At 34.6% G+C, this 25,772-nt stretch overlaps 2 protein-coding genes across 5 annotated transcripts in view; both read left to right on the forward strand.

The window, feature by feature from the left end:
* The window catches only part of LOC133516019 (lachesin-like), a 35,590-nt gene extending 30,450 nt beyond the window's left edge, over positions 1-5,140 (forward strand). For 2 of the 3 annotated variants that reach the window (XM_061848697.1, XM_061848695.1), the window contains 4 exons: positions 89-253; positions 334-408; positions 730-813; positions 2,021-5,140. In XM_061848697.1, the coding sequence (XP_061704681.1) occupies positions 89-253; positions 334-408; positions 730-813; positions 2,021-2,136 (440 nt within the window). In that variant the 3' untranslated portion in view covers positions 2,137-5,140. The remainder of the gene's footprint in view (positions 1-88; positions 254-333; positions 409-729; positions 814-2,020) is intronic. The other variant, XM_061848696.1, reaches the window with a different exon arrangement.
* Positions 5,141-10,183: 5,043 nt separating this feature from the next.
* On the forward strand, positions 10,184-25,234 carry LOC133516018 (luciferin 4-monooxygenase-like). 2 transcript variants are annotated; one of them, XM_061848693.1, is made up of 9 exons: positions 10,184-10,356; positions 16,371-16,578; positions 18,051-18,366; positions 18,513-18,672; positions 19,080-19,225; positions 19,746-19,878; positions 21,171-21,392; positions 22,216-22,386; positions 25,078-25,234. In XM_061848693.1, the coding sequence occupies exons 1-9, from the start codon at positions 10,234-10,236 to the stop codon at positions 25,189-25,191; spliced, it is 1,593 nt and encodes a 530-aa protein (XP_061704677.1). In that variant the 5' UTR covers positions 10,184-10,233; the 3' UTR covers positions 25,192-25,234. The 2 variants fall into 2 exon arrangements, with proteins under 2 accessions (XP_061704677.1, XP_061704678.1); XM_061848694.1 differs by lacking the exon at positions 10,184-10,356 and adding an exon at positions 13,680-13,878.
* The last annotated feature ends 538 nt before the right edge of the window (positions 25,235-25,772 follow it).

A 25,772-nucleotide genomic window follows, 5' to 3' on the forward strand; every position in this document is an offset into this window, starting at 1 on the left:
TTTCATGGAATGCTCCAAATACTGTCTTTACACAAACTCTTATAATTTTATTAAAATTGTAAGATACAGAGGTTTTACATTTAAGCAGAAATGGAAATTGTAGGTGGCAAGTATGAAGCTTTCCCCATGGACAGCGGCTACAACAAATTTATGATGCTCAAGATAAGAAACATTACCAAGGAGGACTTTGGCTTCTACAAGTGTATCGCCAAGAATTCTCTGGGAGAGACTGACGGCATTATTAAACTGGACGGTAAATTAAACTTCAATTTAATAATAAGATATTATGTCGGAATTTTGTAATCAATTTTAATTTACCTCTTGTTATTTTAGAAATACCGGCGCCACCGTCAGCGTTTTCTACGACGCCAAAAGCAGTTTTGGACAATCAAACATTTAAGAAAAAAGGTAGGCAACAAAATGATTTATGGAATTGTGGCTTTCTATCAGAGAATGGTCCTTATACTTGTAAACCTGATTAATAACACTGATTTAAAGTTTCATCATTTTTACACATTATTAAAAACGGGACATCATCGTGTATTAGTTTTAAATTTACCTCCGACGTTTCTAGGACGGAGTTGTCCCTGTGGTCTCGGAGAAGACTGACTAAACTTGACATCAACATCTTCTAGTCGCGCGAGATTTAATACGCGATTAAGACCGGTTTCTATAGTGTAATAACCTGATTAATATATCAAAATACATTAAATGTATTTTATCACACAGGGCGTCACGAAAACTCAGTAACCAACGATGCAGTAAGCTCAAACTTTCAAGGAGAAGTCTACGGTGAACAAATACGGACGTTTGGTAATTAATTTAATAAGTATTTCATTCAAATAAATATTGGAGGCCTGAGTTACGTTAGCGAAGAATTCAAATTATAAACCTCTCCAGTGCTAAGAACAGATAAAAATAATACGTGAATGGAAAAAAATAACAAATATTATTCCGAATTTCGCCTGTTCGCCCACTTTATTCACATTTTCAGTATTCCGCGCGAATGTTTGTGTTTGTTTTAACCAGTTAACTAAAAATCATTACATTTTATTTTTAATATCGATGACTAGAAATCACATTGGTGCGATTTATACATCGTGTTTTTATTGCTTCCGTTAACTTCGGGGCATGAGTAAGTTCGTTTAAGGAAACTAAATGGCCGGGGTAATTTTGTAATTTTGTATTTTTTTATAAAAAGTTATTAAATGTTGCATATAGCGTTGTTGTAACACGGGCATTACATTTAACTCAACGAAACAATTGAAAAGTATGTCATATCAATGACATTTCAAACATCGACCGTCCGAGATAGTAGGTACCTACTTACGTTTAGTAGCAAATGTATTAACTCGTACTAAACACTAATCAATATGTAAACAGACCCTAAGGCAAAGGCACACGCTCATAGGGGCCTTATAAGATAAAAATAAATTATTGACTATTTCCGAAATGGAATTAATTAGAATACCGGTGTCTTTGAGAAAGTAACTTAATTTAAGCTTAGGAATGCACCCTTTAAATAAACGGAAATCAAAAAAACACGGTGTATATATTTATAAATGTAATGATACGATATTTCTTTTATTATTGATGTATCGTAGTGAATGTATGTTTAGGTACAGTTGTTTGCTTGCTGTTTGTTTTATTTGCTCAACTTCTATCACTTACTGCATCACCTACTCACGTCACTTATTTATTTGCCTAGTCTCAAATACCTAATCGTTGTCTAAGTATCCTCAACACAAGCCTAGTTGAGCTTATTGTGGGACTTAGTCAATTTGTGTAATAATTTCCTATAATTTTTATTTATTAAAAAAAAAGGAAAATCTAGACAACTGGCCAAACGGGTAAGTCTACACTGCGAACAGAAATTTGAATTTTATTTCACGCGAATAAGTTTGCCCTTTATAATTCGTTGTTGACGTTTGAATAATCTACAATTAATTGAAGACGTATACTACTATAATATAATTAATATACATTTTACGTAATGCTAACTACATTTTATTTTTGACAGGATTTGGTGACGAAGAAAACTCATCAAATGTCAGGAGAAGCAGCATAAATTACGCATTGATTCCTTTTTGTGTCATTCGCCTGATAAACACATTAAGAAATTGGGAACTGTCTTGATGATTGATTTGTAAACATCCATAGCTTTCACATTATTAAATTAACCGTGAAAATCTTTGTCTCTTTTCTCGTGAGCTGAACAGACAATAAGTACATATTGTATTGTATTGTATTTCGTCAAACTTTAGTTTGTAGTACAGTATGCCTATGATGCAAAACTATGCAAAGCAAAACTATTAGCTTAGCACCCCTGCATATGAAAATGTGTGTAGAGCTGCTAATCGTTTTGCTGGCTCTACCTATCTTAAAATTGGATACATACATGTCTATATTTCAGGATGTCCATTAGAAGCATAAGGTAACTATGGAATTCTGTTGTGGAGATACATTAAATTTACATACATTCCCTTGAATTCAGTTAAAATAGTCCCTGGCCGCTAGCTACATACATAAGCGCGTTCTAATGCAGTACCTACGAGTAATACTAATCAGTAGGTACGAATTCTGCTTTAAATTTAATGAATATCGAACCATTCTACATTTCTGCTGTTTATAAGTACAAGTAGCCTGCCTGTTCGTTTTTCCAACAGTTCGTCCAATAAAACATCTCAGGTAACTAGTACATGTACCGTTCCATTTTATCCATTATACAGCGAGTATTTTTCATACTATCGTATAATCATAGGGTAGCTAGCTTAGGCCCGAATGAACATACTTTCACAGGTTTTGTAAAAAAAGTACCTACGACTTTTATTTTTGTAATAAAATAATTCATCACTACTTTGTTTTAATTTAAAACTCAAATGCGACTTGACAACTGTCACAAATTATCACTAGAGAACGGATTTGAAGGAGCGATTTCAATATTAATATGGATATGACTTGTATAATTTATTATTTTTTCTACACACAAAAATAATGTATTTTATCGGAACGTAAAAGTAAAAACCTTCTTGGAAGCTTTTAAATATTGGGCAAAAATTATGATGATAATAAATAAAAACATCGTTTGTTAAATTTAGAAAAAGTTTTTTTTTTAAGTTCTTCTTCTTTAATATTTATTCGGCACAATGCACAATAAAAAATATTATTACGACTCAAAGAAATGAAAAATGAAAATAATTCGCTTCCACAGTGGTCACAGAACAATTCATTAATTTCGAGGCAGTTTATTGGTTTTTCCTCACAAATGAAGCCAAAGCAATAATGATACTCACTCACACTGCATTTTAAGCATACACCGTCGAAAAATACATTTTCACCCGTTCGTCACATGTTTTATCGTCCACGATGGTAACGATTGCAAAAACAGTATTATACTTAAATCTCTTGGCAATTCTAGTTGCCATCTAAACCAAGAAATCCATTATATTAATGACAATAGCGATTGCCTACTTTACAAAGCCAAAACTATTCTGGAGTTGTGAAACTTCTTCTACTACGGCTTACCTTTTCATCCAAAAAGAACTCGTTATTCGTTCTCTCGAAGGAATTTCAGTACTTTATATTTCATTATTGCAGCAATTTTAAACATAGCCAAAGTGTATATTTTTTGCATCATTGAATCAGAAGTATATATGGTCTATGTGAAAAATAATACATACCTATGTCAATTTTTTTTAGTTTTTTCTCTTTTATTTTTCTATGATTTTTACGACGAATTTTTCAGACGAATGATACCAGACTTTAATGTTACCAAAAAAGGTTTATGTCAGTATTTGTATTTTAAATTAACTGTACTTAAAATAATTTATGAAGCTGCATAATGATAATGACATGTTAGATACACAAATTGCACTAGTCATATTCATACTAATATTGAGATTGCTACTTCAAATCCGCTCTCTAATTAGCACTATGTACGAAATACATTAACCTAGAATCGTCTCGTAGCACTAAAACCTACATTCCGTTTAACTTTTCGGTTATATAAAAAATACACACTGTATTCAGAAAGAACTTATATATTTAGTAATACTGCCGGCGTCAAATTAAAATGCTTTTAAAATGCCCAACTGCCTATGTATATAACAACTCATTAAGCACTATCCATCCAAATTAATAATTATAAATACAAAGTTATCTAAATCGAAATGTTATTGAGAAAAAAATAACATTTTCAAAGCAAACTTCTACGAGAAAGAAAGATGGGAAAGAAAGGTCATAATTCTAAGTGGTACGAGTACATTCGGTACTACGTAAGCGTAAATATTTTGAAGAATTTCATAAATCTCAGTGCAGTTGGGCAATTCTCATATCCATGCATTCAGACGTACCTACATATACATAAGCATACAACATAGGACCGTAGGTATTTCGAACGAGTGTCTAGTTTGAGCTTTCCACATAGGTCAATATAGCAAAGTTTGATGTGAGATATAAATACACTCAAAGTCGATGAAAACGGATTAGTTAGAAAAGTGACACGTTTTCAAGTAGTACTTAAGTGTATTATATGTACTATCACATTTCTTGTGACCCATTTATCTTGCTCATCCTATACGGGTAAACTAATAATTTAATCAAGCGTCCGTTTTGTTTTCTTGTGATAATGTCATAATGATAAATCATACCGTTAGGTGACATTACTTATTGTTTACTAAGTAAATGTCATGACCTGAATGAATGATAACACCCACGTGAGCTGTGATCAAAGTCAACATGTTGATGTGTGTGGTAGCTTGTAGGTTTAATTTTAATAATCAATTTTGTATAAATGCTTTGAACTACAACGACGATTTGTACCTACATACATAAGTGCTTCGGGTAATAGATTTTAGTAAGTACTTGCCTATCTTAAAGATGTAGTATCAACACTGAACTCTGGAAGTATTGTCTGTGCCTACATATCCTACCGCTCTTCGCTTTAGTAGACTTGTGTAAATGTTTTGGTTTTGACTTAGGCAGTTTCAGATTAGGTTTAATGTTTGGCTCTGATGTAAATGTGTATTAGAATAACTATTTAGAAACTGCTCTATTACCTAGTTAATTTATTTAGACTTTTGTAATATAACTGCAAAAAAAGAACTGCCAAAATGATTGAATAAACTATGCCTGACCGAAATCTTATTTAATTTATCATATTTTCCTAGTATTTTTTTGAAAGATTAAACTATCATAACTAGAGTCTGCAATCTTGTCGCCCTATCAACTTGATGCTGGGTAGTTTGGGAAGTAAACAGATACACTAATTCAAATTAGAATAATGCCATTCTCATATTAATCTGTTATTAAGTTATATTTAACTCCTGACTCGTGAGAGAAACAAATACTTAGTGTTTTTAAATTTTTAGTACTTACGAGTAAAAGTAAGTCTACGGGTAAGGAGGTCCAAATACGACTACCAGATTTCATTATGCTACGTCAAAATGAGCTTAGAAGTCCTTCCCTTACTTATTCATTAAAAAATATTGACATTTAGTGATTTTGTAAAAATATCACAGTCGGTGACAAAATCGACATTTTGTCTATTTTTTTGATGCCAATCGATTCCATTTCTATCCAGGGTACGCAGGCAACGTGCCAATAATTTACGGTCCGTAGTGGACGAAACGTAACTGTCACTGTCGCACTAACACGGAAGAGTGATAGAGAGAAGAGAGATGATGACTACGCTACGCTACAGTGCGTTAACGATTGGCACGTTGGCTATGATGATGATGATGACTCTTTAAAACCTACACCACTCATCAATCATCATAATACATCAAGGCAAAAATAAATATACCTTCTTATATCTGATTCTATTACCGGTGTGCTGTGTGATGGTGTCGTGTCATATTTTTCCACTGACTCTTTGTATTAAATTTAATATACCTGTGCAAAACAATTTTTAATTACTATAAAAAGGCCGTCCTTTTTATAGTAATTAAAAATTGACACTGACACGGCGTTTTGAAAAAATTTGAAGGTGATGCAAGTTATAATAGACAAAATGAATCAGTTTTAGTTAGAGCAAAAGAGTTTATTGCTGGAGTTGATCTAAATAAGCGCGCAATCTAAAGCGTACATTGCTCGTAAAACGCTAGCGAGCACCGCCCGTGTAGCACGCGAATGTACGCGTCATATAGATCGTGTCATTCGCGAAGATGCGTGCCCTGACTCGTATTGACCCGAGAAACAGCACAAACTATTTGTAAAAAGTGTGCAGAGTGTAAATTGGTTCAAAAAGTTACAGCTAAGTATGTGATATGTCTATATTTTTAACATTTTTTGCTTGCTTTGTAAATTGAAAATTGCTAATGAGAGGTAAGGTGGTATTGGAAACTTGCTACAGCTGCCTGTATCTACAGATTCCACTAATGTGCCTGTACTTTAGAGACAGATTTATCGAGCTAGAATTTCTTGCACGCGAGCATTCTCCGCTTGCCCACAAAGGGAAGCCACTTACATTAGACAAATGGTTTGTCAACCAATCAAATGCTGTTATACCTATGTACGAGACATGTATATTACAGCAAACCTTCCTAGATATGATCAAGTAAGGGAATATTTACGTGTACTGTAGGTACACTAACAAAAAAATACTAAAACCTTTATTCAACTTGGATTCATTTGATAAGTAATACGAATAAAATTATTAGTACTTACAATTTTATAATAAATTCAACAATAAAAATACTATACAATACAACCTACGGTTTGTTATGTAGAATTTATGTATATATCATCTACAGAGTGTAACTGTTTCCAGTGTTGGTAAATCGCCCGTCGACAAAATACCTAACTCAACTTGAATATGAAATATTTTGATTTGTGTTTTTATGTAATCGCTTTCCTCCTATATGTAAATTATAAACCGAAATAGATGTCATATATTAAAGTAAAAGTTACGAATCCTTCTATTTGTGTCCCTCTGCTGGAGAAAGGCCTCTCCACTCTTCCGCCACTCATCACGGTTTGATACATATTTATTCCCGCAAGTCGCTGCAAAAAGCGTCAAGGTCATCCCGTCATCTCTTTTTAGGGTTCCGTAGCCAAATGGCATAAAACGGAACCCTTATAGTTTCGCCATGTCCGTCTGTCTGTCTATCTGTCCGAGGCTTTGCTCCGTGGTCGTTAGTGCTAGAAAGCTGAAATTTGGCATTGATATATAAATCAATAAAGCCGACAAAGTCGTACAATAAAATCTAAAAATTTAATTACCTACCCGTAAAGTGGGGGTGAATTTTTTTTTTCGCCTAGAGTGTGGGATATCGTTGGAAAGGTCTTTCAAAACTAATAGGAGTTTTTAAGAAACATTTTTTGATAAAGTGAATATATTCGGAGATAATCGCTCCGAAAGAAAAAAAAAAATGTGTCCCCCCCCCTCTAACTTTTGAACCATAGGTCCAAAAAATATGAAAAAAATCGTAGAAATAGAGCTTAAGAAAGACATTAAATGAAAACTATAGCGGACATGATCAGTTTAGCTGTTTTTGAGTTATCGCAAAAAGTTTTCCCTTCATAGTAAAAAGACTTACTTTAATTAGGTACTGATTATGCAAATTTGCCTATTTGTTTAACTCGGGTGAAAGGTACCGTTTCATCCCTTGGTTAACAATTTACTATACTTTAAGCTCCAGTTTAGCTTATTGTGACGGAAGAGTAACTACGGAACCCTACACTGAGCGTGGCCCGACATGCTCTTGGCCGGTTATTTTGTTCTACCTCTGCCTCCACTAATCTGCGGTGTCCATTCGGTAGCCAATTTGGCCCACCGATCCGAGTGCATACGGAAGACCTGTCCGGCCCAACCCCACTTAAACTTAGCGGCCTGAACACCCACATCTACGATACCAGTTCTGGAACGTAGTTCGGTGTTCTTAACCCGATCGGTTCTGCGAACTCCTAGTATACTGCGCCTCATTGCTCACTGGCAAATCTCGAGTAGGGACTTCTGGGCTTCCGTTAATGACCAAGTTTGGGCGCCGTAGGATAGGATAGGCAGGATACACATGTCGAGGAGTTTAAGCTTTAGTGTCAGTGGAAGGTTGACCTTCATTCGCCGTCATGGACGAGAAGCTCTTCGATACGTCGATCGATTTTTTTTGACTGCCTGTCAGTGAAGGATGCTACTCGTGTCTAGCCCAAGTATATGTATTCGTCAACATATTGGATATCCTGCCCATCAACCTTGACCACAAGTTTCGCGCCATCAGTTTATAACATATATAACTCACAAAATAACATAAAAACCACTCAAATGCGTACCAGACATTATCATTAAAAATGATATTTGGTAATAAAAATATCATTACTTTGTTCAAAATTTCGTTCATTAAAATATTAGTCATTACATAAAGGTTATCTCGTTATTAATCATAGTGTTTGTAACAAAAATGTAAAGCTCATATTTGAGTATACATAGGTATATTAAAACATTACAGAAAAAGAAATTCTGTCAGAATAGTGATATGATTATCCATTTATTTTGTTATCGTTGTTGTCTACTAAAGACATAACATTAAAAAGCGAGTGCATGCTATAAAGTTTAGAGGAAAGTGGGTTTAGAACGGACATTTTGGATAATTCTGGACTCTAGAGAAATGGATATTGTTGATATACCTACGACAAATTATGTAAAAATATCTTCCCTAATGACCAAAGAGGAAAATGTGGACTGCGCTTGTATGGAGAAGCGCTCGTCTAATTATCCGTAAGTCTAACTTCTGTCGACTTATTTTCTTAATTTTTGCGAACAAAAAATACAAATTAACAGCAGCACTTGCATTTAACAATATGCTCGGGTATGCTTCTTTGTAGGTGAACGCTGATAATTCTAAAAATTATACAATACAATACTCTTTATTGAATACCTCACATAGTTGATAATAAATGTACAGAAACAAACAAAGATAATTTGTATTATATTGAATTCCCTGGTTAAATTGAACCATATCATTATTTTTTTTTATTATTTTTTTTCATACCATATTATTGTTTTATATCATGCTTATGAATAGCTGAGCAATATTGGCTTTGACATATTATGGTTGTATAAAATACCCTGCAAGTGGCGTCGCAAGTTATTTTGCCAACTCCATTCACGTCTGGCAATGTGAACGAGTAACTACTCGAACAGAACCGAGACCGCTATTCCCATTAATAGGTAACATGGAACAATCTCGGTGCAGTGCCCTTTACTGTCTCGGCAAATCGATACTTAGCAATTTACGGCCTCACGTTTTATTATTCGTATTATTTTCATTACAAGTCAGACTAGAATGTTTTAGAATTAGTTCCTTGCTGTATTAAGATGTCCCATTAAAAATAGGATTTCACTACTTTTCATGGAACAAGCTACCAATAAAACCTTTAAAAAAAAACCCGACTTCAAAAAGGGTAAAATAAAATATCATCCCTTTTATGAGGTAAGGTAAGGTGAACCATTTAAGGCCCAGTGCCTAACCAAGCCCACTTTTGTAATATTTTATCTTTTTTTTGAAGGATTACAGATAATATTTTTGTTACATTGTTTTATAAGCCAAAGCTTCTTTTGATACGTCGATGATTCAATATTTGTGTTGTATTTTTCTTAAAATTAATAATTGTATTTTTCGACTAATAATACATAAGATACAGCAACTAAGGGCCTACCGCGAACACCGAAGTTTGCAAATTGCGGCAATCTTTGTTTGTCACCCTAATTACACCTTAATTAGAGTAAAAGAGAAAGACGCCCGCAATTTGCAAACTTCAGTATTCGCGGGAGGCCCATCTGATAAAAACAATTCAAGCGCTAATAAAAAGGCTAAATAAAGCATTACTATCTGATACGTGGCAGTATTTATTACAGAAAACAGCAGATTTTAAGGTATCAAACTTAAGATGGTATAGTGACCGTGGACCTTGGTTAAGTACTATTATCCTTGGATAAGTACTAAGAATAAAGATTTCAACACATCAACTTCTAATTATGAAGAGATCGTCACATCTTGTCCATTTAATGCATAGGCATTATTCTCTTACAATTTGATAATTATAATTACAATTTGGAAATGACCAAATATTTGTTTTTACATCTTTACTCCAACAACATTAGTCGAATTGTTAACTTAGTAGAAAACATCGTTAAGATATCCTATCAGTACCTATATAAAGTGTACCGAATGTGTCTGCCATTGCTTTATTTTACGTTTGACATCGTTATTGTGTTCTTAAATTAAATTGTCTACAATGCTTAACAACAGTCTATACGTTTATGGTGACCAAAATGTTCAAGTACCGGCGCACTTGAGTTTCGGCAAATACATCTTGGAGCGGCTAAAAGAAGCATCCAAAACTGAGGAAGTAGCAGTGGTAGGTTTTTATAAATACATCTCGAAGTTATTCGTCATTTTTTATTCGTTCGGTATTCGGATTCTACGATTTGTTACTTTTGATTTACGTATGAATTTCACGCGCACAAATCGGCGTCAGCAAGGTTGTATAACAACAAATTTAAAACCTTAACAAATTGTGCAATCCCATCAACACCGAAAAATCTAAAATCTTTATCGCTGGAATATGTAAAAGCGCATAGCATATGATTTGAAAAGGAGTGTGGTCTTTAAAAAAAACATTAACTTAGGGTGCTTAAAGTAAAATCAATTAAAGTTCTATCGTCTAAATTGAAATGCAGTTTTGGTTTAATTTTTAGAGTTCTGTACCCAAAGAGTAAAACGGCACCTTATTACTAAGACTCCGCTGTCCCTCCGTCCATCTGTCTGTCTGCCTGTCTGTCCGTCTGCTACCAGGCTGTATTTCATGAACCGTGATAGTTAGTTGACATTTTCACAGATGATGTATTTCTGTTGCATAGCGGCAACAGAAATACTATAAAGTGTGGAATCCTCGGTGGGCGAGTTCCTTGTCCAGTTTTTTATTAATTATTATAAGGCGTGTCCACACTACACTAAAGTGTGTTTGTAAGAATGAGACAAATCTAAAAAAACATGATTATTTCGGAACTCTACAGAAGAGTGAGTGAGGATAATAATATTACCTACTTAATGTCTACAGTATGGGATTCTTCAAAAAAGGAGTGTACAGGTTTTAAAAGGGTTGGCAACACGAATGTAACACCTTGCAGGCGTCCATAGACTGCGGTAACTGCTTACCATCAGGCGGGCCGTATGCTTGATTGCCACCGTCGACGTGGTACCCATCCAAACCACTGCCTTTGTAACGGCCAGCTCAGTCATTCGGTTATAAATACTTTAATAGCCGTGAACCAAAAGGGCATGTCGATACGCCCTTCATACAGTTGAGACGGCACTCACAAAATAACCAAAATATTATAAATATAAATTCACTTCCACTGGCAGGATGTCTAGACGTCTATTTCAAATTACTTATTTCGATAAATTCATTTATACGATATCACAACAGTGGAAGATCGATGTCTACTTGACTCACCGTTGCAAGTTCAAGTGTCCGATTCAACTTTTTCTCGACATGACCGCAAATTTTATTTTTTTAAATCTAACATTTACATTGCTCCAATATTTAAAACACACCAATGAAACATGCAAAAAGTTCACTCATGTCGGGGATCGATCCTCGGGCCTCCGATTTGCTAGTCAAGCCCGAATACCACTGGACCACCAGGAGACATAGCTAGCTGTTGTAAATAGGTAACCAGTTTATGCGTCTTTGAACCATTGTACTGTATTGAAACGACATAAGGACTAATATAGATTGATACCAGTAACCTTCAGTTGGTTTAGTGACAACATAACATGCCCCGTCCCTCAATAAAAATAAATAAATCTCATTTATTTTATTTTTTTACATAATAGGGTTTCAGATCTTTGATATGCCATACACCAATATTCTTGCCATGGGCATTATTTAATCTAAATACAATATTTGAAAGTTTTTCCACTACAACAGCCCTGTCAAATTTTGGAGCTAACTTAGCCATAAAGTTATTACTTGCATTAGACAAACACTTGGTTCTTCTCCAGACTATATCACCTACCTCAAAGGTCGCTAGCCTTGTTTTCTGGTTATAACGATAACTACTTTTAAGGTGCGCATTTTTTTTTTTATCCTGAACTTCTCTAAATATCTCGCCCCTTGCTTCCAGACTATCGAGATAGGGTACCGTGTCTATAGCAACACTATCAGTTGGAATAACTATTGTACGCGCCGACGGCAAGGGTAACAAATTCGAGACCGTGGTTTGGAGTACCAAAAAACAAGTAAGATGGAGTGCGCCCCGTAGTTTCATGAACTGCCGTTCTAATTGCATGACCTAACTCATCTATGTTTTTATCCCACTCATTATGCTGTTTGGATGTTATATAAGAAGAAATCATTGTGCATACCACGCGATTTACCCTCTCGGTCGGATTGCTCTGCGGATGGTAGTGCGGCGTGTATCTGATTTCCACACAGTATTTAGACGCTAAATCCTTAAATAGATGCGACTCGAACTGTTTTCCATTATCGCAAACAATGACTTTAGGCGCACCGAATAACAAGAATTGCTTTTCTAGGATTTCGCACATTTTATCCGCCCTACCCGTACGTAAAGGAAATAAAACGGTGAATTTACTAAATAAGCAGGTTATCACTAATAACATGGTGTTGCAAGTTTTACTTTTTGGAAAGGGACCCATAAAATCCATAGCTATTACTTGCCAAGGCCACTTTACTTCTCTGTGCTGCCCCATATGTCCTAAAGGTAAATCTTGGGAGACTTTACGACTGGCACAACATTCACAAGCTTAACATAAGGACTAATATAGATTGATACCAGTAACCTTCAGTTGGCTTAGTGACAACATAACAGTTTTAATATGATATTTCGTAAATGTATTAAAAAACATCGTTCAATGAACGTGCGCATGTGTCATTGTTTACTCGTAAATAATGACACATTTAGCACACTTGCATTGAAATGTACTATTTCGACCTTCGCTTAGTAGAAAAAAATTACGTACATAGGTCTAAAACGCACTTTAAATATTTGTAACAATATATGTACAAAAACTAAACATATGAAAATTGAGGGAAAGTAGTGATTCCTTTTTTTTCACGCTTACAACAAAAATTCAAAAACATGACATATCTGCGCTCCCGAGCAGGCACATCCATCTCGCTCACATTTGCGCTCAGTGAGAGTGAGAGAAGAACACGATACTACGGGGTCTTAACTTCTGCATCGCTGATCCCTCATAGACCCGTATTCGTGATAGACCTGTTACAAATTGTGATTTACTTAATAATAATTTAACAAACAAAACACACTAATTCCAAAAAAATAACCTTGTTTTGATATGTATGCTACTAACTAATTGTGGGTGGTTAGTGAGTTTTGACTGTCACTTTACGAAATATTGTCTTTACTTTTGTATAATGCACGTCCCTGTAAGTAAACCTGATAACAGAAGGTTATTGTAACCACCAGAACCACCGACTTACCTACAAACCTAATTCCGTCCCGAGCAAAATATTAATTAAAGAGAATACGCATATCTATTATCTTATTAATTAACAAATACAATAAAACGTTTATTGACTTCTAGGAAGATAACAAATTGTTAATGAATATAATAATTATACACTGGTCATAATAATACTGTTATCTATATTGTCATAATACGAATATATAAGAGACCAACCGATAGCAATGTTTAATAATATTCCTGACAACTGCAGTTGCAATCAGGGACTGCATGTGTTTTAATAAATTAATGAAAATATTTCGTCGCAATGTATAACAGCAATTACATTTACGGAGATCAAAATGTTCAAGTACCGGCGCACTTGAATTTCGGCAAATACATGTTGGAGCGGTTAAAAAGAGCGTGCAAAAGTAGCGAAGTAGCCGTGGTAAGTTTTTGGGATATCTTACTTAATAAGTAAAAAGCACCTACTCGTATTTAACTTTTATATCTTATTTACTTTTGAGGCTTTTCATTTTTCTATCTACTTTGTTCAATTAAATTAAAAAAAAAAACGCAAAGCTCTGACAAATTATTAATGAAAGTAAATGCAGTTTTATATACTTAAATATTGTCGAAATCTACCGCTGGTATTCTCAAATAAATTGTTCATTTCTCATGCTCTGAAAGTGGGTCGAAATTTTTCTAAAAAAGTGTGTAGAAAATTATACGATTCTGCTATAGACCACTGTACTTTCTAAGTACTTTTTATTTTTTTTACGATAAACAATTAATTTATTGGTTTTAAATGGTTTTTTTTTTACATTTTCCTCTCTGATAAATCTCCGAATTCTATAAATAACCATATTTTTACCTAAATTGTTAATAAACTGCCCTCAAGACATTACTGAAGTTTATTTCTGGCTGTTTTTACATAAATGCACGTGTATTTTACTTTCCTCGTAGTCCTTCATTTCGGTCCCGGACTATTCTACCTACTTGACTAAACTACCTCGACAAAAATGAGTGCCTTTCATCCCTTGGTTAATAATCTACTAATACCTGGCAGGGGCAAATAAAACGTACTAATTATTATATTATATGTTGTTTATCGGCAAAGCAACAAAAAATCCTTTTATACGCAAATACCAGTAAAAATTTATTCGGGAGTATAGGAATGGTCTTTTTCGAAAAACCATCAAAGTCAATATAATTTCTAAATCAAATATATCAACAAAAAACATTAAAAATGCAAACAAATGAAAAACCGTCAGAATAACAAAGTACAATTAAGGGCCCGATTTCAATTTTAATATACGTCAAATATTCGGTCAAGATACCATATCGATCGGATATGTCAGTGTCAAAAGTGACGTTTCTTTAAACAAAAACGTCACGTTTGACAGTGACATATCTGATCCATATCGTAATATCTAGACCTAACATTTGACATATCTTAAAGTTCGAATTGGTCCGTTAATATCAGAATATAGAAGTACAGTCAGCATCAAAAGTAGCGGATCAAATAACGTTTCATAAGTATATACCATTCTCGAACAGCTTAACAAAAAGTGATTTCTTTAATATAGAACAACTAAGACTGTAAAAGATATACTTTTGAGCGTGAATTTTAGAAATTTATCTATCTTAGGAAAAGTAATCCGGAATATCAGATACCTTTGGCACGTTGTGTCATCCGCGCTGACTGTACCATGCGGAGTAGAAAGCTTTTTAACATAATCAGATACTTAACAGCGTAGTAGCCTAGATTAGGGATAACAAAATATGAGACTGAGATTTATTAAAAACTCTTTAAATGACAACAATGATTAACTGAAATGTCAAATGTCTCAAACGTAATTTATTTCTCGTGTCACTTAAGAAAAATATTGCGGTCTTTTCAAGGTTTTATGTAAATTATGAAGAAAACTAGGCAGTGCTTTTCTATATGAAAATACAGTCTTTAAGACGTTGTAGAGTAGGTACGCCATAGTAATTTTGATACTTGATATTAATGTGGAACATACAGTAACCATTTCCAAAAATACGACTGATGTGGCTTTTCTTAAGCGACTACTTCGCAGTATGTTTATATAGTATAGGGAGTTTCTCACATGAAACCCAGCCTAATCCTCAAAGCCTAGTCAGTACTGACCCTGCCTATGAAGCATGCCTATGAGGTCCCGGATTCGAACCCCGCTAAGGGATTTATTTTTGTGCTTACTCGTATCAGGTTCATGTATATAGGTACCACACAAACCTTGTCAAACTTACTGTACTGTGGAACGTGATCGATCTGTGTAAAATTTTCGTATAATATTTATTTCTGTTAAATATTCGATTATCGTATAGTATAATAAAACTACGAGTAAGTTCGTTTAACTTGCGCGCCGAGGGTTCCCTACAAACATTCAATTATCTCATATTATTAATTATAAACATGACATACTTTTGGTTAGGAGTTGTTTTCACATTTTCATATGAAATTCTTTTCATGTTCAATTTGTTTTGAAATGTTCAATTTGAGCTATTTAAAATAATATTCCACTTGGCCTTGTAGACTTGGTCTAGTTAGACTGATTTTTTGCCCCCTTTTCATATTAAGCATTTTACATAGGCAATAAAAAGAATACCTAACACGTTCAATGTGTCTCGGTTAGCGTTGTTCATAACTATTCCAAATTTGAAATACATAGATAGCTTAAGTAATGTGACATTGGGACGGACAGACGGACAGAGCCACACCATAACGGTTTTATTGTACCTTTTTGGTACGGAACCCTAGAAACGCTCACAACCCTCACAACAACTCCAAACAATACCAAACAAAAACTATTATCCCGTTCCTTATATAGCCCAAACCTGTCCAATCACAACCTTGTGTTTGTCTTTTTGGCTGATGTGTTCCAGATTTCGACTAAAGTCTATTTATTTCTTTAGCAAAACGCTCTTTCGGGGGAGGCTATAACGTACAAGGATTTTACCCAATATGCTGTGAACCTATCCGTCGCTCTAACAGATTTGGGAGTGAAGAGTGGTCATACCGTTGGCATCGGCAGCGAGAAACGAGTACTGTTTATTCCCACCGCCTTAGCTGTTGTTTTTACCGGGGCAGCTTATACGCCATATGATTTACAAAGTGGAAGAGGTCAGTATTTAATTACTGGTATGTAAGGTAATTATTATATTAAGGCCGATGCCAATATTATTCTTTCTATTTCTGATGCGTCATCTACCGTGTCAAATAATAGTTATTACCTTCACTTGTTATTTATGATCGTGTTCTGGTTAAGACTGCCGAGTCCAGTGCTATCTCAAATTACCTTACAGACCCCAGAAACCATAGCCAAGACGATAATCGACAAACACCGATCGAAAAGTAAAAATTCTTGGGATGACAGATGCGACGAAAAGTCAATTCATTTCCATACATTATTTCAGTTCTGAATGGCATTTATTGGCTCCCAATGGTGTTTAGGAGGAGAGTGACTTAAAATATGTATGAAACTACGTAAAATACTCACGTATTTTTTGAACTATTGTTATTTTGAACTAATCTTGTACGCGAAACTGATCTGAGAAGACCCTCATGAACTTTATTGTTAAGAGGAGGAGTGGTAAAACCAAGAAATCATTAGGAAGCAAAAGATATATGGCGCACCGCGTAAACCTGCGACGGAAGATATATAAGGTCATCGCCCGCGTTATTACGTTTTACCTCGATTAATTATACCAAATTATACATCTGTTTAAATTTTTTGCCTGTGACGTGACCTGTTATATTACTAGCTATTTTGTACTAAAATTATACTTCTGTGAGTGTACGCACTATTGGCCTCGTGATGCATATGCACCATCGCTGGCCCACTAACTTTGATGTGCAAATGCGGACGAAAAACCAATATCGTGGACTGCACGCTGGCCCATCTTAGTTTGCCAGTAGGTACGATTGGTAATCGTGTACAGGAGCCATACTGACAGGTTCTACGCGATTATGCGGAAAAAAAAACTCATCGCCAATAGGACGCGTCCGAGCTAATCAGAATGGCATTCTGGATGTGATTGCGAGTAGATATAGAAGAATAGAATAGAAAACGTTTATTGCAAAACCATCTACAAACAGCACCACATTATTTAAAAAAAAACCTAATACACTAAATAGTTATAACTACTTGTAACCTATAGGTACTGACATGCAATAGTTATAGTGATGATATAAGATGAAAGGGGACGGCCGCTTCTCCATACAAACGTAGTCCCTATTTTCATCTCTGGATATCGACATTATAAAATAGGGGATGTTATTAAACATTAATTAAACATTCTAAAAAACATCAAACGTAGGGGCATAGCTGTGGTTGATATACAACAAATTGATTCAAACCATATTCAATAACGTTAAAATCCAGAGAGGAGAATGTGGACTACGTTTGTATGAAAAGCCGTATTAATTTTTTCAAGGTATTCGCTCTTTATTAAATTTGTAACAATGAAATATAGGTAAAAACTACAATTTTGGGTTAAACTCCTCTTAATGGATATAATAGGCTAATTGTCTATCGGACCATAGGCTATTCATTGTTTCGGTTGATTCTTAAAATGGAATAAATTCTTTTTCAGCTGGCTTAAAGCACAAACTAAATTTAACCAGACCTAAATATTTCATCTGTTCTGATTTATTTTGGAAAACATATGGAGACATACTGCGAACAATGGATTTTATAGAACATTATATTTGTTTGGACGAGCGTGATGATATCGAGATATCATTGAAGAATTTGCTTAGAAAACAAACAGATGTAACAACTTTTGAGCCAGCTACAGTACAAGGACAAACAGATACCGCTTTAATCCTGTACTCATCTGGTACGACTGGCATGCCGAAAGGAGTCCAACTAACACATTTGAATTGCATTTTAAACAGCTTACCAAAAGAGTAAGTAAATAATTACTTTAATAACAAAAAAAAAACAAGTAGACAAACAAACAAATCAAGTGAAGTTACAGTTTTTTTTTAATATATAATCTGATGATTTCAGATAGGGTTTTGTTTTAAAAACTAATTTTATTATTTTCTTACAGTTTCGAAGATGATTCCCTAAGAACTGTTTTTTTATTCGGAGAATGGTATCATAATTACGACACCTTCATGACTTTCAAGTTCCTTTCTTTAGGGAGAAGAGTAGTTTTTGTGGACAATGTCACACCTGAAAACCTTTTGAAAAGTATTCAGCGATGTCAGGTAACATATGTCTAAAGTTTATGGCTACAATTATTGCTATTATAAGCATAATTAGAAGCGTCAAAAGACCTAATTCTATGTAATCTCCGGTATTATTTAAAAAAGAATTCCAGCGCATAACGCCATTGCCCGTCGTCGCGGCGCGCCTGCTCCATTTTTGTCCTGATTGAATAGTCAATCTGCTACTCAGTGCATGGCGGCCTACACCAACCGGTAGATTTATTCACCTGCTTTTACACCTCTTTCACATTAGTTCAACCACTTGCCGAGGTTACATTGTATCACTGATATTACAGAACCGCAGCATAGTGTGTTACAGATAACTTTAGTTAATTTTATTCCTCCTCCGCTCCGCTCCATGACTATAGACTACGAAGAGGATAATTAATATAAGTGTATAATTTTAGGTAAACATCACCATGTTAGTACCGTCACTCGTTGGTTACTTGTCGAAATCGGAACAAGTAGATCAATATGATCTAAGTTCATTAAACATTATCTACTGTCGCTCATCTCCGCTGCATGGAAAAACAATTGAAGCTATCAAAAGAAGGTAAATCTGAGTAATGTACTTAACCGTTATTTTCCATAAGTCTGAGTACCTGAACGTCACCAACATTTTATTCAGAACCAATTTTAAAGCTAGAATTATTATAATATACATCACTGACCTGCGGCGCAAAAGCGACAGTTAAGTAGCGTAGCGACGGACTATTTTCTCACGCAAGAAATATACGTATAACTTATAAGTACTACGTATCCGTGTTGATCACGCCAGAATATACGATTTGTATATTAATAGTTGACCGTCAATGATTACTGTACGGTACACGGTACTGGAATCTTTTTTCTGAAAGAAACATTCGCCCGCGTGGAAAAAAAATCGTTCAACGCTACTTACTTTTCGCTAATCACCGCCGCGCCGGTCGGACATGCTCTTGATTAATTAATTCGGCGTAGCATTTTTAAAAGAGTTAAGTTAAAGTAGTGTACCTAAGAGTAAGAGGTTCGCAGTTGTCTGCCTGGTTTTGATGTTTTTCCAAGATACCTAGTTAAAATTTTATTGCCAATAGGTTTCCGACGCTAAGAAATTTAATACAAGGATACGGTATGACCGAATCTGGCGAACTGACGTCAGAAAGTTGGGGTACTAAGGGCCCCAAGGTTGGAAGTGTTGGTATGGCATCTCCTGGAATAACTTTGAAAGTAAGTATAAATCTTGTTTTATTTTCATTAATCATTCATGCACATACCTACGTAGGTATATTTAATAGTATTGCATGAATTTATAACGTACGTATTAGGGATGTAGTGAGTAGTGGGGAAATACTGCTATCCTATCCAGCCTAATTTGTAATATTAGCCGATTAATCGGTCCTAAAGCATAGTTCATATAGAATTGGTACGCACTAGAGATTGTTATTTTTTTAAGTACTTAAATAAAATAAAAAAGTTATGAATGTTGAATTTTAAATAGTAATGTATTTAGCTTTCAAATATGTATAAATTTTAAAAATAATCTCTGTTATGTAAATAATTACGAACTGTTTTCATAATGCAACCCCACTCATCTTCTGCACAACACTTTTGTCGACATTTTTGGCGTGTTGATTTCTTGTAGATCGCAATGAATTGATACCCTGGACAATTTGACTAGTTTTGTTAAAAAAAAAATTTTTTTTTTCATGATTGCCCAGTAGTTTTTGATAGATTGAAATTGGGGAGAATTCGGAGGATTCATCTCGCGGGGTATGTAATTAGCCTGATTATTAGCATACCATGCCAAAAATTGAATTAAGTCTCAGTTTCTCGAAACGTTTTCGCTTCTTTTTGGCGTTATATTATATTATATATAAATTATCTTTTACCACGATTTCATCTGCGTGGAATTGGTAATGTTGGGTAGCTTCATTGGTATCTAACCTGCTTTTTATTGATTCCCTATACAAACTTCCTTATTTGAGAGACAATTATAACACCTTGATAAAGTGTAAAGGTAGGTAATCAATCAATTTGATCCTTGAATCAATTATCAGGCGATGCATCAAGTATCTCACTTTTGGGGTAAAAGTGAGATATTCTTCACCCTTTTAAAGGATAATTTCTGAGATAAAAACTACCCTTTATACTTCCCCGGTACTCAATAAACTATCTCTATACTAAATCTCAACTAAATCAGTTTAGCGATTTAAGCGTGGAGAGGTAATAGACAGACTAACAGACAGACAAACTTTCACATTTATAATATTATTAGTACTGATTTTCTTCGAACACCATGGAATATATTCACGCTTATAGCTTAATGGCGTTATTAATAAATGTGTTACTGGCCTGCATTAGCTGTGAATCGTTTGTCTTAATCTGTCATTTTGACTTATTTATTTGTAAGAAAGGGATAAGACATAATTTAACTAAATCAGGCCCTTATGAATAAGGGGGTCAGAAGATACCTATTTATATATTGTGATGCTGCATTGTTTTTTTTATTATTATTACAGGTTGTAGATCCAGAAACGCGCGTGACCTTAGGCCCAAACCAGCGAGGAGAAATATGTTTGCGCGGTCCCGTATTTATGAAAGGTTACATTGGGATTGAGCCATCCACGTACCTAGACGATCAAGGATTCTTCTTAACTGGAGACTTGGGTTACTATGACGAAGACAAATACTTTTACATTGTCGATAGGCTGAAAGAAATAATGTCATACGATGGAAATAAGGTATAAGTTTTAATTCAATTAGATATTTTATAAATTGGCTAACGAGTGAAAATAAAATCATAAGTTAGATGATTTTAAACCGATTATTGTTTCCAAAAAAATTTAGCAAAAGACTTTAGCAAAAGGTAGCATAGTAGGTAAATATAATCCACGGGTAGGTATTACGTGATTGGTGTGAGTGTTTCTTTAAGACGTCCTGTATGACAAAATCCATTTAATGGTTATACCGATTTAGACTATGCCTTTCTGATCGTCAGTTGTCAATTTAAGTCTTGATCAGGCCAATAATGAAGAAATTCAAGATGGCGAACCTTGTCCATTTATGACTTCCGTTTTACATTAAAAGTCCTTCCGCACACCCCTTAAGATCTCGTTTTCGCCAACTCGGACCACTCGGAGCAGTGATATACTTACCGGCCTACTAATGTTTGACCCGCCACCTAAAATGCGTCCAGTCTCCCGCGTACCCACCACCGCTGACCAACCATCCTTGATCGAGCCTCTAAAAAATCTATCAGTCTCATCTATGCTTTTACTTAATTTCATTTAAAATAGAAGAAATGTAATGAAATGATCAAATTCAAACATGTAAAAAGTATAAAAGGCTCTACCAAACCAAGCCGGTCTCAGTTCCGGAGGTTTCGGGACAATCTGCCAAATCCGACTCAAGAGCAGACGATTCAACGGAGCCACACCATTGTGTCACCTAAATTGTGTTTTTAGTAATAAGTTATATTTTATGATATGTATGCTAATCTTTGAGGTGTTTAGTTTTGGGCCACTTGCTGCCTAAAAAAAATATTCAACGATTACCGACTTTCAGGTGGCTCCTTTGGAGTTGGAGACCATACTACTGCTACATCCCGGGGTCCGTGAGGCGGGCGTTGTGGGCAAGCCGGCGGGCGACGTCGGCGACGAGCCCACGGCCTTCGTCGTGAAGCAACCCGGCGCGTGCGTCTCCGAGCAGGAGCTTGTAGACTACGTGTCTGCAGAGGTTTGCTTGTTACTTAAATACATACCAGTTACATAAAGTGAAGCAGGTGAAGACGCTTTCTCCAAAAACCAATGTCTCCAAGTTCCTTCCTACACGGACTAACGCAAGGGAGGAGTCATGAGGTCATGACGATAATATGTACTTAGGTACCTACTTATTCGAGGAATATTTTGTTCACGCTTATGTCGTTTTGTATATATGTATTTAAGTACAGATATAAGTGTAATAAATATTTAAATTTACTCGTAATTATTGTATAATTATACACCAGTGTAGCTATAACATATGCCACCGTAACAACACGTTTTTAGTAAAGACGCGTATTCCCTAGTTAAAACTAGTTTTGCGTATCGCATTATTGAAAACGCGTTTTCGTTTCTTAATACTCCTAATTCCACCAAAGCGTTTCGGAAAACAAGTATTAACTAGTAAAAACTATATATAGAAACTATTATATTATATAGAAACTATTAAAATCTGTGAAACTAATAATAACTGATGAACTCACGAAGTGCATAAATAAAAATTTGGAACAGGGCACTTTTCCCGACACCTGAAAGACCGCGAAAGTAACGCCGATTTTTAAATCAGGCTGCAAAACAGACCCCGGAAATTACCGCCCTATCTCAGTACTCCCTATGATCTCTAAAGTCTATGAAAAAGTTATCTACGCTCGTCTTAATAAGTTTCTGACATCACAAAATATTATATCTCCATATCAATATGGTTTCAGATCAAAATCAAATACGCTCTCAGCTACAATCGATCTAATTACCACAATAAAAACCAAAATTGACCAAAAGCAAATTGCATTAGGCGTCTTCATTGACCTCAAAAAGGCCTTCGACACGGTCTGTCATGAAAAACTGCTTATTAAACTTCATAATATAGGGATTATAGGAAAGGCCCATGAAATATTAAAATCGTATCTGTCAGCAGCCCAAGGCTAATAACATATGGCGTACTCCAAGGATCCATTTTAGGGCCACTCCTATTTCTTCTATACATAAATGACATCCAAAACATAGGGCTAAAAGGTAAATTGACTTTATATGCCGATGATACCAGTCTTTTTTACTATGGACGTGACATAGAACATATAATGATGGAAGTGCAAATGGATTTAGATCTTCTCAATACATGGCTTCAACATAACTTGCTTACCATGAACGTTGCAAAAACAAATGATGTAATTTTTACTGCAAAAAATAAAAAAATCAAGAATTATACCCCACCTTCACTAAACAATCAACTTATAAATAATAAAACGAACGAAAAATATCTAGGCTTAATAATCGACAGTCAATTAACATGGAAGCCACATATTGAGAAAATAAAATCTAAACTCACTTCCTTAACTGGTGCTATTCGATGTATTGCTCGTTGTCTCCCACAAAAGGTAAAATATTTAATATATAATTCATTAATCAAGCCACATATTGACTACTTAATCGAAGTTTGGGGGGCAGCAGCTAAAACCAATCTATCTAAAGTACAAATAGCACAAAATAAACTGATAAAAGCCCTGTTTAACTATAATTCCCGTACCTCGACTAAAAAGATTTACAAAACTCTTAAAATTATGAATATTACCCAATCATATATCTACTATACATGTTTATTAGTCCGTAAAATACTCCAAAAAGACATACATTCACAGATAAATTTCACAAAAAAACACCAAGTACAAAAAATGAAATTACGAAATGCGGATAATTTAATACTACGGACACCACGGACGAATTATGGAAAAAAGAGCATCATCTATGAAGGGGCGCAAATATACAACAAGCTACCGAGAGATATCAAAGAGTCTAAAACTATAACTACTTTAAAAAAAGCACCTAAAATTTCATATATTCAATAATCTATAACTACAATAATAATAATAAGCTAGTTAATTGTTATATTAAGTATAATAATTAAATTAGATAAAAAAGGGCAAATCAGATAAATTACCCAAATATTGATTGATATTATTTAAAAATATTGATAAATCTATAAATAATTATAGAATGTATCTAAAATCTTCTTATAATTAGTACAGTAATTTCAACTATTATAGTTAACAATAAGTAAATACATAAAAACTAATATTAAATAATAAAAATAATAACTTTGTATAATTAATAATAAATAAGATTAAAACGAAATAACAACTAAAATGACTATAAATAAGTTCATTACCTTTAATTCAAATATTTTTATCACATCTGTAGTGTGCACAGCTATGCCGCATCCATCCATGCTACTTACATTATAACTCGTGAACATTTGTATTCACACGACTTGTTCGTTATCTATGCTGTGACGCATCTGAACAGGACGGTCGAAGTAAATTGTCCTCTAAGCTGCCGATTCCTACCCACTTTACCATGCATAACAAAACCTTATATGTAGAATTTATACTCGTATTAATCTTTATAAAATTAAATAGTGCTCGCTAGTCTTAAAAGTATTGTTATATAAGTGTATCTCATGTAAGTGAATTTTGTAAATTCTTTATGAGATAATAAATGTCTTAAACCATAAAACGCGGTTTCACCAAGCCGTTTACGAAAAATTAGTTTTAACTAGAAAAAATGCGTTTTTAATTAAAACTATTTGTAACGGTAGCATATATATACAACGGCTGAATCAAGCCAAGCCTTGTTTGAGAAATAATGATTACTTAATATTATTAATATTCAGGTACCGCCATATATGCAACTGAGGGGCGGCGTGGTATTTGTTCCGGAACTACCCAGAAACCCGAGAGGAAAAATTCTTCGTCGCCGTTTACGAGAAATGTTGAATAAAAATTAGTAAAATGTAGACACAAATAAAAAAATATGTTTTATTTCATTAATTGCTGTATATTTACTTTTTGTTTAGTTATTTCGTATACCTATAGGTATGCAATAAATCTAAATGACAAAAAATGCCACCTAATATTTTTTTTTTTGGGAAACTGCTCATGTCCGACCAAAATTAAAAACCGTCAAAACTTAAGTACATCTACCAATTGATCCTTCAGAATCTTACATAGGTATACATTTATATCGTAATTGTACCATGTGAAGTCTCACAAGAAGAACATACTCACTTGATCCAGTCGCTTAGATATCGATGTTCACCAAGTTGCAAAAGTCTTTACCCATTTAATCAATGCATTCCATTCATAAAGTGGGTATGCACTTGTGCAGTTCGCTGTACGTCGAAGCGGCATGATCGCGTGAGTCGGGGCAAGATTTGGTTACTTTTAACTTGTATCTTTAATTCTTACAGCTCTTTAATTTGAGCTGTCCGATGAATTGTAGAAGTTTTGCGCATGATTTCATAATAGAAATCGTCTTGAGGCAGGCACCGGTGGCAACGGCAAAGGAGTTACTATCATAATTTTCATC

Source organism: Cydia pomonella, chromosome 3 (genome assembly GCF_033807575.1).
Source record: "Cydia pomonella isolate Wapato2018A chromosome 3, ilCydPomo1, whole genome shotgun sequence".
Taxonomy (NCBI): Eukaryota; Metazoa; Arthropoda; class Insecta; order Lepidoptera; family Tortricidae; genus Cydia; species Cydia pomonella.